The 17,582-nt window shown below is 42.8% G+C and overlaps 1 protein-coding gene across 1 annotated transcript in view; it reads left to right on the forward strand.

Annotated features, from left to right (window-relative positions):
* Positions 1-8,627, forward strand: part of mettl15 (methyltransferase like 15) — a 60,590-nt gene extending 51,963 nt beyond the window's left edge. The window contains 3 exon segments of the mRNA XM_041870197.2: positions 1,670-1,848; positions 6,880-7,194; positions 7,197-8,627. Of these exon segments, the coding sequence (XP_041726131.2) occupies positions 1,670-1,848; positions 6,880-7,194; positions 7,197-7,309 (607 nt within the window). The 3' untranslated portion in view covers positions 7,310-8,627.
* The last annotated feature ends 8,955 nt before the right edge of the window (positions 8,628-17,582 follow it).

The raw sequence follows: 17,582 nt of genomic DNA on the forward strand, positions 1-17,582 counted from the left end.
CCAAAGTTGTGGCAAAATGGCTTAAGGACAACAAAGTCAAGGTATTGGAGTGGCCATCACAAAGCCCTGACCTCAATCCTACAGAACATTTGTGGGCAGAACTGAAAAAGCGTGTGCGAGCAAGGAGGCCTACAAACCTGACTCATTTACACCAGCTCTGTCAGGAGGAATGGGCCAAAATTCACCAAACTTATTGTGGGAAGCTTGTGGAAGGCTACCCGAAACGTTTGACCCAAGTTAAACAATGTAAAGGCAATGCTACCAAATACTAATTGAGTGTATGTAAACTTCTGACCCACTGGGAATGTGATGAAATAAATAAAAGCTGAAATAAGTCATTCTCTCTACTATTATTCTGACATTTCACATTCTTAAAATAAAGTGGTGATCCTAACTGACCTAAGACAGGGAACTTTTACTAGGATAAATGTCAGGAATTCTGAAAAACGGAGTTGAAATGTATTTGGTTAAGGTGCATGTAAACTTCTGACTTCAACTGTATGTGCACATTGAGCACTCATAAGGCCTGGAATTTGTAGTCAATCTATCCATGCCTCCGAGGACTTTGATAGTGATTTGACGTGAGCTTTTCAAATTGACAGGTATTATGTTTCTGAGGAAAGGAATGGCAATTGTTATTGTATAATCAGTAGGATTCCGCCGCATCAGCCAACCCTTGCAGCAGCAAAATTAAAATTAGCGATACATCTCACGGTGGCAAAGCAGAGTGGTTCATAAACTAGTATCTCATGTTAGTGTTGGATAAAGGAATGAGTCACTCTTGCTGTGGTAGATGAACAACATATTAGGGCTTAGATCCGTTTTTTACCTTTACGTCCCATTTACACTGTAAAAACCCATCTCAGTCAATTATGTGTTTTATTTTTGCCCCATTTGAGGAACCTCATAGGCAATGTATTTTAAACATTATTTGAAGCTACATATTTTAAAGTATCGTATGACAACAAAAACAGACATGGAGCACAATATCCTTCGTTTTTAGGTTATGATAAGGTATGACAGTTGTACTAAACTCATTAAGGCATTTTATTGTAATTCATATTCCTTAAAAAATATTTATATTTCATATTATATTACCCTCGTTCTGTTACCCTAGTTGACATGACCAATGAACCCCTTTAAATAATTGTTCATATGGCAGATCTCAAGTTCAGAGATTGTAGTCTACACTGTCTATTTCAGGGTCTACTGTGCAGGTGATGTTTGTATGCCTGCTCCTTTTCTTTGCATTCAAATCTGTTGAGGCGTATGTAGAATTTTAAAATGCGGAGGTCAGCATTCATTTTTCCTGTGACAACCGTTTGCACTTGTTTTCCAGCACCAACTAAAACGACACATCATATGTATGATCATTGGCACGTTATTCATCTAAAGCGTTAAATGTATTGTCCTCCCAACAGTTTTTTGTAGTTATATTTATGTATTTTTATCCACACTAATTATGTTTCTCTAATGAGATGTACCGAGAATCTGTCGATGACTAAATGGAGACAAATGAACTGGCAAATAGACATATGGCTCTGCCACTGGCTACATCTCTCTTGTTAGCCACAGAGGTTTTCAGCTGTGTCTGAGAGTTGTCAGGCTTCGCCGCTGTCAGCAAGGACGTGACGTCAAGCAGCCTAATTGGGCTCTTCTTTGTGCGTAGGTACCCCGACATGCCCTGCGCCGCTGACGTTGTGAACGGCTTAGATCAACAGGCTCTTGCGTCCATCCTCACTGCCTATGGGGAAGAGAGGCACGCCAGGAAAATAGCCTCGGCCATGATGGAGGCACGCAGTGTCTACCCCATCACCCGGACACAGCAGCTGGCCAGTGTGGTGGCAGGTACCCTCATTAATTCCCTACATCGTCTTAGAGGCTCAGGGCAGAAAAGGTAGGGAAATATTAAGCCCCCGTCTCCCTGTGGGACCTATTTGTCTGGGCAAAAATCACGATGGCTCTAATCTCAAGCATCATCCTCTCCCGTCTGGGTTTTGGACGCCTCTCACACCCCTTTCCTGATGAGATTACTATTAAAAAGGAGGAGAGAGGTGCGTAGGGTGCGGCTGCCTCTCTGACAAGAGAGAGTGACTACTTCTCTTTTTCACACGAGCCCCCCCGTTCTCCCATCCCCTCCCTCCCGTCTTCCTCCTCCCCTTTGTTGCTTTTGATTTCGTTTCCCACCCTACCTCATTTTATACCCATCCCCGCACCCCGTCTCGTTCACACATGCACACACACACATGCACACACACTCATGCACACACACTCATGCACAGATTGAGGATGGATCATAATTTTTTAATGCATTTTGTAAATGTATTTTTTTTGCCTCCCTCTGAGAGCTCGAAAGAGAGGTCTTCTCAATGGCTGTTACGCCGCTACGTGCGTCACACAGGGAGAACAGGTGTGAGGAAGGACAGTTGTTTGATCTCTTTTGAAGAGCAGAGCGAGTCACCAGCAATCTTTATTCCAATCAATCCAAGAGGTCCTGACTCGTGTGGGTCCCAGCGGGTCAGCTAGGCTGCTGGTGACACCGTTGCCTAGGGAAGAATGCTATGTGGGCGGAGGGGGGAGGTTGTATTTGTGGAAGGGGGCACACTTTGTAGCGTGACGGTTGGGGGTGTTCAGGACCATAATGACAGTGTGCTATAGGGTTATTGGACGGGTCTCTCTTTCTTTTTCTCTCTCCATCTCTGTCAACCTTTTTGCAGGCACACTTAGAGCTGGGTGCAGATCTCTTAAGCCCCATAGACTACAGTGGCAGGAAGACTTCCAGACTGTTTGGCCATGTTGGGGTGCAGGGCTTATTTTGAGCCAGGGCTCAACACTGCCACTGTCTGTGTTTGCTACCAATAGCTCTGCAGCTCTTCTATAAGGAGTAGTAGCCCCGCCTCCTCCATCTCCTTTCCATTGGCCTGTATTATGAAAATGTAGAGACGTACTAAATCAAGTTGTTCCTGCCTCAATAGAGCCATTCAGAGTGTACTGAACGTAATTCCTAAATGTTTTTGAATTTGATGAATCTGTTTGTATTCCTGTTTAGCAAAGCTAGCTAAAGGACATGGGTCTGATGTCATGAGGAGAAAAACAATACAGAAATAGACAAAGCAGTCAAATAAATATGACTTAACCGACCCATAGTTTATATAAATTGATATGAATACAACAATACATGTTTGGGGTGTGATAAACAATGGCAACAATCCACTAACAGATGAAATATTAGACTATTTGAAATAATTGTGTGTTTTGCTTACCTACATTTGCATAACACAATCATGCAGTTTTGCTTCAGTTATGGCTCCAATATATACATTCTAAGCCGATTGTCCCCCTCCCCCACCCCATTCCCTGCCAGAGTCAACAGTAATGCCTAATGAGCCCTCCCTACCCCCTCTCGCTTGCACCCCAGCATCTATTTTGTTACAAATGAAGCAGTGGTGGTTGGGTTGTTGAAGGTGTTGAGACACCATAATGACAGGTGCCTTGGGAGCCTTTCGCTCCCCCCACTCACTCACTCCATCCCTCCATCCATCCCCCTGTCTCTCTCTTCCTTCCTTTGTGTAAACCCACACAGCTGTGGCTGACTGAGGTCCCCAAAAAATAATAATTGGGGGGATGACTGTCACATCAGCCCTACCATGGAATTGCGAATTTTTCCCTCATTTAAATATATATATATTTTTTTGTTGAAAGAACTTCTAACAATATTATTATGGAGAGCAAGCCATTTAGCCCATATATATTATTGGTCAGCAACAAGTTTTTAGTAAAAAAAAAATTTTTAAATTGGGGGGGGTTCTTTGTCAAATAACACTGTAAAATCACCAGGAATTCAGCTGAAAATTAGTTTAATTCCCACGAAAATAGAACAAGTTATGTGATCATGTCTCAATGTAATCAAGGTATGACATTATTGTTATTTTAAAATACAATCTCTTTTTAGTCTTAGATGTGGTCAATCTGCAGTGTAAAAAATTATAATAATAATGTTCCGGCCCTCTGATCATCCGCTCCGACACAAATAGGCCCGCGGATGAATCTAGTTGCCTACCCCTGCCATATAGGCTCTGTTATTCAGTGGGTCAGAGTGGTGTATCTAACCACTAAACATTGAGAGTGCATGGGGCTCACTGGCTGCCTCTTGGGAAATGCATCTCAAATGGACTCAAGTTGTTGAGAGTTAATGCAGCAGAGTGAACAGGCACATGCTTGATATGGTGATGGACGCAGCTAGTGAGGATAACATGATTGACTGTTGTAGGAGTGTGCGGCCTTTCACCCCCCAACCCAACATTCACTCGTGATGGATGCAGTTAGTAATGGCTGTTAGCCTGGCAATAAATGCAGTGTGTCAGTGTGAAGTTTGCCCAGCTAATTGGACACCCTTGTTTTCTTCAATTACAAATTAATATCCCTTAGCATTGCAACACTGTGTTGATTTCTAAATCACACTTTCCAATGTAAAACAACCTCAAAATAATCGTCATCTGCATGTGATGATTGAGCCATCATTCCTAGCGATGTTGGTGTCTGCAACTTGGTGACATTTGGCATTGGTGTTTCACTAACCACAGACCGTGAATGAGGTGGTGGTTTCAGCTCACAAAAACTAATAATCACCACGGCACAAGCCCAAGCTCCATGGAGAGTTCACGAGCAGTCAATTGCACTCATGCCTCAAGCCCTGACAATATTCATGATGTAATACATCCTCAAGTGCCTCACTGCTTTATAGAACACAGGATTTATGAACTAATAATGAAGCATCACTCTGAAATACTCTTGTGCATAAACATGCAGCGAATGGCTGCCTAGGAATGGTTCTTCCAGGACTCCAAATGAAGCCATGTAATTTGGATCCATCTTATATTTAGTGGTGTATTGTTCCACAGTGCAATACTGTCCTTATTGAGAAGTAATTGCTGTAATATGATTGTGACGTGAATGCCTTTCCCTGACCCCCTTTATAGAAACACAAATAAGATGGAAAAAACATCTACCTTGAGTCTAAACAGCTCAACAGTAGTGAACCAGCAGCGATACCCTTTCATTTTATAGCAAGACATAGACTCCATCATGTCAGCCTTCAGACCAGACAATCACCAGGGGTAACATCACCTGGAGAAAAAATGTATTTAAACAAGGGCATTCTTCTGTTTCTTAGACTAAATTCTTCATTAATAATGAGCTGTGCTACAGTTATTGGAGCAGGATATCCCGGTGTGCATCCATTTACCTGGCTATTCTAACTGCTACTTAGTGTGTTGCCATCCTTTCTCAGTCCTTAGCTAAGAGTCAGTGGAATGATAGATTAGGTGATGGCACTGACTATGGCGATGGTTTTCCTTGGAGAGCTGAGTCACCAAGACCACCAGTGGTTGGGTGCCACTCGCTCCACCCAGCATCCTTTTAACTTGTTTCCTCGCACTCTATATAATCTTGCAACTCAGCAAGTGAAAACTCGTCTTGGTATCTATTTTAAACCAATTCTGCTCGATCTTGCCAAAGTTCCCTTTTTTTTGGCATTCTTCCAGATTTTATGTCATGGTTGTATCGAATAACATTAGACAAAGGTATATTTTTTCGACTATTATTTATCCATTAGCGATGAAGACAAAGTGATCAGTCTTATAAAAAAGGAATAACCACTACATCCCAGAGGGGTTTTAGAGCTCCGCTGCCTCCAACAGGTCTGGAGGATTTGGTGTCTGTTTGGCAATGCTATTTGTTCAGCCTGTTCAGTTGATCAATGAGATTGTTTGGATATAGCTAGATTTGTGTTTGCTTTTCCCAGTCTGCTGCTTTGTGGCATCTTTGCTTATTTCTTTCTCATGCGCTCTAGCTGTGGGACCCTTGAAAGATGAATTAGAGAGAGAGAGCACAACTTGGTGAGGCTGGGCCACGGCCGGGGAGCAGGTTTTTCTATTGATTGCTGGGTGACTCACACTCAGTGCTGTTGAGCGCAGGAGGAGAGAAATGCCACACTGCTCTCTCTCCCTTGCCACCTCTCCCCCTCCCCCTCTCTCTTTCTCTCTCTCCCTCTTGCTTGCGGTCTCTCTCCCGCTCTCTCTCTCTCTCTCTCTCCTCTCCTCTCCTCTCCTCTCCTCTCCTCTCCTCTCCTCTCCTCTCCTCTCCTCTCCTCTCCTCTCTCTCCTCTCCCTCCCTTCCTGTCTTCTCCTCTCACATACACACATGGGCTGGGTCCTACGTCAATGCTGGCATTACTCTGGACAGGGGACACCAAAGCTCCAGATAGGAAACAGAGCAGTGCTTCAGCAGCCTGGAAGGCACTGCAGTCTGGAGCCCTTCCCTGTCAATCAGTGCCAGGGAGCAGGGAGGAGTGGTTGTGCTCTTAACCCAGCACAGATTGTTTTGTGGCACTTCAAACAGTACAAAATGCAAACATGACCATCTGAGCTTGTTTGAACACAGTCTGTCTGAACACCGCGTCATCAAACAGTACAAGCAAAGGCAATCATTATAGGCCATTTCTAGCAATAGGGGGGGATGAAGAGAGAGTAATCTGAAAGAGAGCCACAACTTTATTTTCAAGTATTATCACAAGCACCTGTTTATTTACAGGTTTTACTTACTGTCATTGTCAATCACATATTAAAGCTGCCGCCTGGACAGGATATGGTAAAATGTGGCTGTGAGTGGGGCTTATTCAGACTGGAAGTGTGGTTAAAAACTAAGAGTCATTACACAGCTGTGAGACTTCTGTTTCTGGTCTGTTGCTGAGAACCATGAGTCTCCTGGATAGAATGTGAAACATTTCAGGTATGCTGCTCTCCAGATGAATAACATGCTTGATTGATGTCATGTAATTTGTTTGATTTATTTAAAATAAAAGCATTTCTTTGTCTCTAGGATCTTTTGCAGCCGGCGCTCTCTATGCCCGCAAAGATCGGCTTCAGCGGCCCTCGCACATTGCCACCAAGACATTTCAGGCGCTGCGTATGTTTGTCAACGATGAGCTGAATGAACTGCATGCTGGACTCTGCACTGCTCAGACTATGCTTAAACCTGGCGGCCGGCTCTGTGTGCTGACCTTCCATTCACTAGAGGACCGCTTGGTAAAGCGATTTCTCCATGGAGAGGATTTAGGTGCCCCACCCCGTCGGAATCTCCGTCAGAGAGTCAAGCGATGGGAGGAAGAGAGGAAGAAGAGAAAGATGGGGAAAGGGACAGTGGTCACTGGGTTGACCTGCAGAGAGGGGTGCTGACGCCACAGGCAGAAGATGTACTGGAGAACCCACGAGGACGCTCAGCCAAACTCAGGGCAGCATTCAAACAATAACCCTCTGGAACTTGGCCTCAACCTGCACCAATTAAATCCTCCTTGTTTTGACTGAACCACAGAACCACCAGGCTGGTCTTTGTCAGACACCACCATACTGATCATATCCAGGCACGGTCTCACTGGTGTCGGTCGGGTGACATACAGAACAAGTGCCTTGTTAATGGTGGAACACTGAGGCTGACTGGAATTCAACTGCCATGCACTAACAGTCAACAATCCATCTAGGCATGTGCTCCTTAGTTCATCGTATACTGTGTGTTGGTACTGAGTATTTAATTTAGTTTAAGTGACTTGTGTACACTACTTGAAATATAGGAAACACAATTGTGCTAAAGCCCAAGTTGAAGAAGATAAAGGTTAAGACGAGGATTCTAGTATCCCATAACTCTTTGCATAAATGAGAAATAATTCAAAAACAAAGGGGCCAGCTATGCTAGTTAGCAACGGCGCTGGTTCCATGAGTCTGTTTTATTTTTTGAAAGATTCTAATCTGGGTATCTTCAACCTGGCTGAAGCCAGAGACACAAAATACAAAAGTCTCTCTCTCACTCTCAATCTCTCACTCACTCTCTCACTCACACATTACTTTATGGATGAGCTGACACAGTTGCATACAGTAACAGTTCTGTCTTGTATTCTGAGTTTCCTCAGTTCTCCCCGTTGGCTGAACCCATAATGTCTTTGCTCTTTTGACTAATGAATTAATCAGAACGATGTTGCCTCCAACCGAATGGTGAGTAGCCAGATCAACGGATGTAGGCACTAACCTCCCTCACTGATGTCTGTATTCCCCAGCAATGAGATGACAACTTCCTAGGTAGTTTTGGACAAATGTGTACTGTACTGCACTGCACTGCATGAATCAGTAATGTCTTTAAATACCAAGTGACTCAACTGTCACAAGTGGCGGTGAATGAGCGGATGACTGTTTCGTTCATGAGCCTTCTCCAACTGTTAACAGATAAGGTGTTTTGATCTGTACTATTGGACTTTGTCTATTTGTAATTGTTCCATCAAGAGGATCAACACTTTTCTTCCCCTCTGCCTCGTTCTGTACACTCTAAATATACACTTCTTGTTACCTTGGAAACTAAACAGCAGAAGTAACATTTAACTGTGTCTAAATGTGTTTGCTGTTTTAATCTTCTGCGAAACGATGGCGTATGTAGAATTTGGACGCCCCTCCCTTTGAGGTCGGTCGACGTCACACAGTCGTCAGGGTTATTTGAATTCAGTTTGAAATAAGAATGGTTTTGATCTGTTCTTTAATGGATGGTCCAAGGGTTCTAAGCCCCTTACTCTGAAGACCCCCTACTCTACAATCTGGAATTTGAGGTCAGAGGTTCTGCTGATTTTCATTCCTCCCCTCTAATCAGGAATTATTCAGACATGGAACACCTGGTGTGTGTAATCTGAAATTCAAAAAACAAAACTCAAAATGTGACTCTTTCCCTTTGATGACCACAATATAACTGACTCATAATCGTGCAACTGGATACAATTCCAACCATAAATTATTCTATAGATATCCACCCGCCAGCACCTGTACACATCATCACGCCATCATCTGCCTCCTTCCTGTACACCCTCTCTGCCACCTGACCAAATTAAATCTTTCTTCAGTACTCCAAGTTTGTCCAACCAATTTAACAATATTTTCTTTGTTTCTCCCCACGTCTCGTAACCTGTGTCACCTTTTGTATTTTACTAGTGACCCCTCTGAAACATATTGCAAATTCCACATTCTTCTTTACACTCAAATCTATCAACAAGTCTCTTGTATTACATATAGCTGTCAACAATTGTTGTCAGTGTTCTGTTTTACACTACATGCTCTTGGTCATGGATCCTGATTTGGTAACATTAAGACTTGTAAACTACATTGTGAACATCAATTGAGTTAATCTTGTGTGGAGGGAGATGAGCATAAAGGAGATATGTCAGTGGTTGTAAATGAGACTAACCTGTGCCTGTATGTTCTCAATTACCATGGAAACAGTGGCTTAAGTAAACAGTCGTTGGGATAAATTGCTCTATTATTAACAGCCATGTATCAATCCATGGATTGAATTACTACCAAGTAATAAGTAATACCTACCAGGAAGATGTTAATCAATTCTCAGAGCCCGTTTCTGGCTAAGTCTCTCAGAGTTACACACGTCCGTCCCCATGTACTAACAAAAGGTGTGTATTGGGTAAGTTGCCATAGGAACAAACTCACAAAACCGATTTCTTAACTCACCTCAGTTTTCTGAGAAAGGTATTACAGAGGGAAATTGTAACTGAATGCAAATAAAAAATGAAATCCAGTCCCTTTCTCTGTGAATGCTTTGGTTGTTTGGTATACGTCTAAAAAATAAGGAATAGATTAGAGAGCCTTGACAATATTGGATGAAGTCTGTCTGTCCGGAGCCAAAGGATAAGGATATGAATGGATCTGGATGCTTTCTACATTAACAATGATTTGACACTTTTCCAGATGTTTCCACAAATTTGGCTACATTTACAATGAAAGTTTTGTCACGTGAGCCTAGTAACACGTGAGCCTAGTAGCACTTCCTGTTTCCTGCTCTGTGCATTCGCTTTGGGCTGCTCATTCTAGACCAAAAGTAATACATTCATCGCCTAACTCCACCCTGACTTTGCGTGCAGTGTTTCTTTTAATGTACCAATTAAAATTGTGAGTCAACAGAATAAATGGGCTAGTAATGAGAATCATGCTTGCATTTATTCTAATTAGCCATAATTAGACACCTTTTGTCCATTATGTGAAATCCTGAGTGGGCTGAGTGGAGATGGTATGGTGGTGGGGGGTAGGCTATTTGTGGAGGTGGGGTGTGCACGCTGGATCCCTGCTGTCGAGTCACCTTGGAAAAGGGAAATTATATTTATAATAACAAGTCTTGGAACACTAGCCATAGCTTTGAGAAAGGGAGTATAGAATGAAAGAAAATAAAATATATGAAATATGCATTTAATGAAAAAATTGCATTCACAAGCATGTAGAATCCTGTTAAGATTCAATGCGTATGGCTGAAAAAATGACATCCTCTTGAAATTGGGAAAACGTCAATGATTGAAGACATGCCCATGACCCAACATTTTACATTTACATTTTAGGCATTTAGCAGACGCTCTTATCCAGAGCGACTTACAGTTAGTGAGTGCATACATTTTTTATAATTTTTTTCATACTGGCCCCCCGTGGGAATCGAACCCACAACCCTGGCGTTGCAAGCGCCATGCTCTACCAACTGAGCTACACGGGGCCCACCAATGGAATCTGAGCTCTACAGTACATACGTGTGTGTGCTGTGCATGCTTGGGAGATGAACAAAGGAGCTGAAGTATTTTAGCCTGTTTCCGAGACTAGCTCACTGTTTCACTCAACCTGTCTGCACTGCTGTAACTTGAGCCAAAAAGCCTTCTCTAGCCAATCCGTAAACAGAGGGCTATTCCAGCCAATGGCTTACTGTTCAATAGTTGAACAGTCTGACTGTTGCTTGCTCCAGACAATTTTTCACTATCAGAGGCAGAAGAGATATGTATCTTGGCTAATAGCTCGTCACACGTGATGAAACAGACACACGTGCCGGCCAATGGCTCCCCCTCTGAGCGATAGAGAGAAGCAGTGGCTCAGAGTACATTGCTAGTCAGGTAGGGACAGCACAGTCTCCGAACCCCCTCCCCCCAACAACTCCCACCCTTCTGCTCTCACTCACTCACTCCCCGCCCGTCTCTCTTGCTCCTGCTATAAAAAGATTTCTCAATGAAAAAGGCTTTGAGGTCAAAGCCATTTGAATGATTTTTGTGAATGACGCAGGGGCTGTGGGAGGAGACAGACATATTGAAGCAGAGCCGGGGAGCACAGCTACTGTAGGGGAGGCTTCTGCTTCATTTTGCTGACTTTCAATTAAAAACTTGGATATGGATAATAAAATATTAAATTCAAATAGTAGTTTATGAAGTCCTCCCCCTCCTGAGAATGCATAGCTAATGCCCTGAACCCAACCATAAATATCCCCACTCTGACTCAGTCCGTTCTCAAATAATCTATTTTATTCTCACCTGTAATAGAATGCACCTCTCTGCATTGTCAGATGACATAGTGACCTGAGGTAGTATGGTCTCGTCTCAGGAGAGTAGATACCCTGGAGACAGGTCACCGACTCCCCAGTGGACTGTATGAATGGATTGAATTCCACACCACTCTGCTCATATAATAATGATCAACATACTGGACAGGCTGAGAAGTCCCAGAGCTAGAGGAAAACCTTGTGCACAGTCTATAACAGTAATTTACACAGGGCACAGACATTACTATAGGATTTGGGGCCAGGAGTTTTTCCTCATCAGTAAATTCTCCAGGCCTGAGGTTACGTAGTCAGGAAAAACTCTTAGTCCTAGATGTGCCCTAGCTTTTAAACACAGTATGTCTATTCTCAAGGAAAAAGTATTTGGGTTAAGGCTTCACCAAAGTCAATTTCTGAATTTTGAGTTCTGAAAAATGCTATATATTTTCGTACATGGGAATAGATAAATTGAGATGGGTTATTTTTGTTATTGGTTGTTTGTTAAAATAACAAAATAGTCCGGTGCTATAAAGGAAATCACACTGACAGGAGGTTTCTTTGGCACAGTGGGGAATGACAAAGCCCAGAAACCAGGAGCTATCAGTAATCAACACCAATGAGGCAACGTATTGGATAGTGGCGGCAAAATAAAATAATCTTCCTCACAGTGGGGGCCTCTGACTCAGTCCTGCGGCCCCTCCACTTTGGCTCCATTATCACGTCTGCACTGCGGTCTGTAATATTCCCAGTGGCAGTCCATGGGCTCTCACCACGCACCATTTTAAGATGACAGTGAATTGGAGGTTGCAGACAAAACAATCACCCTTAGGTAATGACAGGGTTTGTTGAAGGTGTCATTTACTCCAGACCAAGCAGCACATCCTCCTGTACGGCCCAAATGGAGTCCTCCTCAAACTGGTCTCTCCTGGCATCTTATCAGCAGCTACCCTGTTGGTGTGTCAGATTGCTGGAGCAGTGTACGAACAGGAGTCCTGTGGTCTGTCTGTAATGGCCACGACATCTGTCTCTCATCGTTAGTGAACTCTAATGCAGTTAGCGGGGAGGGTGATTCCTTTTTAATCAGGGCCAAAGAGACTGTTAATGATCCCTGGTGTTGGATTTCTGAGCTGTGATGGAGCATTTAATTAGATGATGAGAGGGAAGGTTCCTATGATTCCTCCACTCCTCTGTTAAAACTTTTATGTATTTATGAATACTCCTCCCTCATTTTACATTGTCACCTTGTCTGTTTGATCCACGGGGTTACCAGAATCAATCTGGTCCCAGGTGAATTGAAACACTTGAGATCAGTTCTATGTTATTCCACTGTGGGGCATGGTGTAGCTGAAATGATTCATGGGACAGCATGATCAAGTGTCAAAGACCAAAAATTTTTTTTGCTATGGGTCAAAATCACAGGAGGTTGGTGGCACCTTAATTGGGGAGGATGAGCTTGTGGCAATGGCTGGAGTGGAATGGTATCAAACACAAGGTTTCCATGTTTCATGACATTCCATTCATGCCATTCCAGCCATTATTGTGAGCCGTCCTTCCCTCAGCAGCCTTCACTGGTCAAAATGTGGAGGACAAATAAACATGACCAATGAGGACCCTCTTGGCCAGATGGTCATCGGCTCCTTGGCCGCCACAGGCCTGAGTCACAGCACAAACCAACAGCTGCCCCAAATGAAATTAAGCTCTCCGCTTTGTAACCGACGCCGAGAGATGGGTGATCCTGATTGGTCAAAAACTAATAATGGAATGGTATAACAGTAATCCTTCTACCCCTCCCCCACCCCCCATAAAAATGTTTAAAAAAGTGGTTGTCCCACTGGCTATCCTAAGTTGAATGCACCAATTTGTAAGTTGCTCTGGATAAGAGCGTCTGCTAAATGACTTAAATGTAAATGAGTCGGGACATAAATAAATAATTGTCCTGTGAGCATGGCGTTTGCAATGCCAGGGTTGTGGGTTCGATTCCCACGGGGGGCCAGTATGAAAAAAAAGAAAAATGTATGCACTCACTAACTGTAAGTTGCTCTGGATAAGAGCGTCTGCTAAATGACTAAAATGTAAATGTAAGAGCTATAGGAGGATGGGCTCATTGTAATGGCTGGAATGGAATAAATGGAACGGTATAAACACATCAAACATATGTAACCCATTTTATTCCATGGAAACCACCATTTATTCCATTCCAGCCATTACAATGAGCCTGTCCTCCTATAGTTCCTCCTACTAGCCTCCTCTGACTGAATCACATGCACACACTTGTACACACACACACAGCTACAACTACTGTATTTCCATCACAGTTTTAACACAATGATTTTTAGTCTAATATTCCACATCAATACATTCACTCTTGCAGCCCAGCAGCATGACTAAGACTGTCCTTATTAATTATTAACAGATACAATTACCATTGAATCAGGCAGTTGGTTATTTTACCTCATGCTTGACATTTTACCAGAAAGAAAGAAAAAGGGAGGGAGAGAGGTAGGTCAAAAAGAGAGAGCGGAATAGTCGTTGGTATTTCTGGTTTCTACCAGGCAAATTATATGATTATTGCTGATTACAAGTAATTGATCAAAACAAGTCGTAAGTGCAACTGCAATTACCACTGATGCATTATTTGCCAGGCGAGATAATAATGTACAATTTCCACATCTGAGGAGGCCCACTTATGATTTAATTGCAATGTACCCCTGCCTCTTACTGTTCTATGCTTTGTTAACATGTGATGTTTGTGTGTGTTGTTCTCTTGCATAGTTTTCATTCAAAAGGAGAGGCCACCAATGTACACAAACCTGCAGCATCATGGTCCTTTGATGCACAGCACATTCACTTTCCCCTGAGTAGTAAAACCAGTGACGTTCTCCCCAACTTACTAAAGGTATAAACCAAATTGGTCAGCCCAAACCCTATTGAATCATGTGATGCAACTATTGCATCATGAGCCCTGTGCGTAGGTGGCAAACGGACTAAAACTGTAAATTTTTTGGAGAAAACAGTTGGTGATCTAGTCCAGTGTGATTGTTTTTCATTTAATTTGATCTTGTAGACATGGTAAAATGGCTATATACCCAGCCATTCACGTGTTTCCAGCACTCAGCAGCCAAAAGGTTTTGGCTCAGGGTTAAGAGGGAATCATTTGGTAGACAGAAAGAGTGTGCACGTGTAATAAACAGCAATATGGCAGAGAAAAACGAAGAGGCTGTGAGTGAGTGAGACTGCAGGAGGGAGTGTACACATTTGTGTGAGTCTTTTAGAGGCGAGGGCTCAAGTGTGCCTGCCTGCAAGTGAAGTTGAAGCAGAGAAAATGCCACAGCGCGCCGAGTGACGTCAGCCAGGAGGCCTCGTGGGGATGAGGTGAGTCAGAGCCAGGTCCGCGGCCTCGCCAGTTCTCCGCAGCCATGAGCGCGTCATCACCAGTCTCACTGACACCCTCTCACATTTCTCTGCATCTGCTTCAATGTGCCTCCTCCTCCTCACGAGGATCACTTCATCTGTGGCGTACGCCAGTCCTATCTCTCTCCGTCTCCTCCTCACAGGCAGGCAAGCTCACAGGGGAGAGAGGTGCACATCAGCCTCCCCGTCCTTATTATTCTTCAAGGCCAGCACTCAAGCTGTTCACTTTCTGTTTGGGAGCTCAAAAAGTGAGGACACTGCTAAAAACAAAAGAGAATATCTGGAGCTTGACAGGATGTTTCATTGTTTTCAGGTGTTAGGTAATAGCTGTTGATTGAGTGACGCGTTGTATCGTTTACATTTACATTTTAGTCATTCAGACGCTCTGGGCAGACGCTCTTATCCAGAGCGTATCACACTCGAATACAGGTGTGTGCTGTACCCTTCTGCTTAAAACACTAAATGTACTGTAGAAGGGCAAGCAGTGGGAGTTGACAGGTGTGGTGTGGAGGTGCTTTCCATATTGGATATTTATTTTACATTTATTCTTTGTGAAGAACCCGTCATGGAACATTTTGCAGCCCAAAGTGCATACTGAGACATGACTACCATCCATTCTTGTTGTTCTGCTGATGTTTTGGGATTCATATGCCTTCCGATGATTACAGCTACCTTTCAATCTTTGGAGGGGTTATTGTTCAGAATATTAGGCCATTACACCTCGATTAGGCTGATATAAATCCTTATTTTGTTTCATGATTTTACATTTGAGTGTCATTTCTGTATATCCTACACGTTCTCATTCTGAACTTCTAACGCGGGTGGGATATAAGGATGGGTGTGGTTTCGTCACAATGACCGCAACAGCAGCCGCTCACTGATTTGACAGCTCCAAAGCAGTTAAACCTCCGACATCGCCTAAACAAAAGCAATGATATGCTATGCGTTTGTTGGTTATCACGGGTTAACTCTAATCTGATTGAATCCTGGCCTTAAAGAGTAACTTTCATAAAAATGGAAAATAAATTAATGGAAAACCAGACGTCAATTCTGGTCTTCATTTTGACAGTTCCTTGCAAAAGTGATATATATTGGTATTTTTGTAGTAAATCTAGCTCTTTTTGCCCCTAGCGGTTCAACTCTACCATTGAAATCGTGATGACTCTACATCATGTCAAGGGAGGGGTTCAGTATGGTGGGACCAAGTCACAAGGTCCGAGTCGCAAGTAAAACGGGTCGAGTTGAGTGAAGTCCAAGTCGTGCATTCTAAGCACAAGTCAAGTTGTCACAAGTTTTTTCAAGTCAAGTAAAAAAAAAATCTATACATGCAATGACTTGTTCGACTACAAATCTTTGTCTATTTATTGAGGCTACCATACAGCCCTTTTGATTATTTTGTCTACAGCACATTTTGATTATGTAATTGTAAAATAGGGACCTTGTAGCAGTCGTAAGGGGATGAAATCAGCAGAAGGCAAGGCAGGTTGACGTGCTCAGAGTGTAGATTTATTTATAGGTCTTGGTGATCCAATAGTGAAAGTGCCAGATACAAAATATACAAGTAGATTTACAAAATATACATGGGCAATAGCCAAAGAAATAGCATCTGTATCAGGCTTAACCTGTTCTATCTGAACAGACACAGGTAAAGGGTGCACAGCCTCCGAGTCATGGGTAACTGCATACATGGAGTGTGTCTGAAAGTGGGCATGTCAACAGCAGTGGGTGTATGGAAAGCGAATCAGCTAATTGGGCAGATTTGATACCACTCAAGACTGTTTTGCGTGGCTAAAGTCGATTTGTTGAAAACTGTAGCATTTTAGCTAAGCCTAATCCTAAACCTTTTCCTAACCTTAACATCATTCTCTTAACCTGCCACGTTAATTATCCTAACATCCTATGCATTTTAGCTACGCCTAACCATTTTCTTAACCTTAACCTCACTCTCTAACCTGCCACGTTAATTATACTAACCTGCTACATTAATTATCCTAACCTGCTACATTAATTATCATAACTTGCCACGTTAATTCTCCTAACCTGCTACGTAAACATTAAGCTGAACAGCGGTGCACCTAACTATGGCCGGCCTAACCAATAATGGAGCGCTGATTTTACACCCATCGCTGTTGAGCCACCCACTTCTTTTGCAATGCCCACTTTTAGACACGCTCCAAGTATGCAGTTACCCATAGTTGGAGCCTCCCCTTGAGAAACCAAATCGAATCTGTCTAATAGGAGCTCAAACAGGTACAGTACATAAGCACTTGGCCCCTCCCAGGACCATACAATTACCCATTTGGCAATTACAACCAATAAACTGGTTCTACAATGTAAAATACAATTTCCACATCCATTGTTACATTGGTACATTAATCTTAATCAGAATTTATGATTATTAATGATATTTCATCACCATTCATACATGGAACAATAATTGTATCTTATTCAACGGAAAGCTCCAAAGCGTAGTGCGCAGGCACTCCTATTATGCACATCCAGAATGACAGAGACACACGTAACTCTTAACATAACCTGGGAAATATGAACAAAGGAAATTATACTGAACAAAAATATAAACGCAATTTACTGAGTTACAGTTCATATGAGGAAATCAGTCAATTTAAATAAATTCATTAGGCCCTAATCTATGGATTTCACATGAATGGGAATACAGATATGCATCTGTTGGTCACAGATACCTTTAAAAAATTACCTCACAATGGGCCTCAGGATCTCCTCATGGTATTTCTGTGCATAAAATGCAATTGTGTTCGTTGTCGGTA

The sequence above is a fragment of the Coregonus clupeaformis genome, unplaced genomic scaffold, assembly GCF_020615455.1.
Source record: "Coregonus clupeaformis isolate EN_2021a unplaced genomic scaffold, ASM2061545v1 scaf0950, whole genome shotgun sequence".
Lineage (NCBI taxonomy): Eukaryota > Metazoa > Chordata > Actinopteri > Salmoniformes > Salmonidae > Coregonus > Coregonus clupeaformis.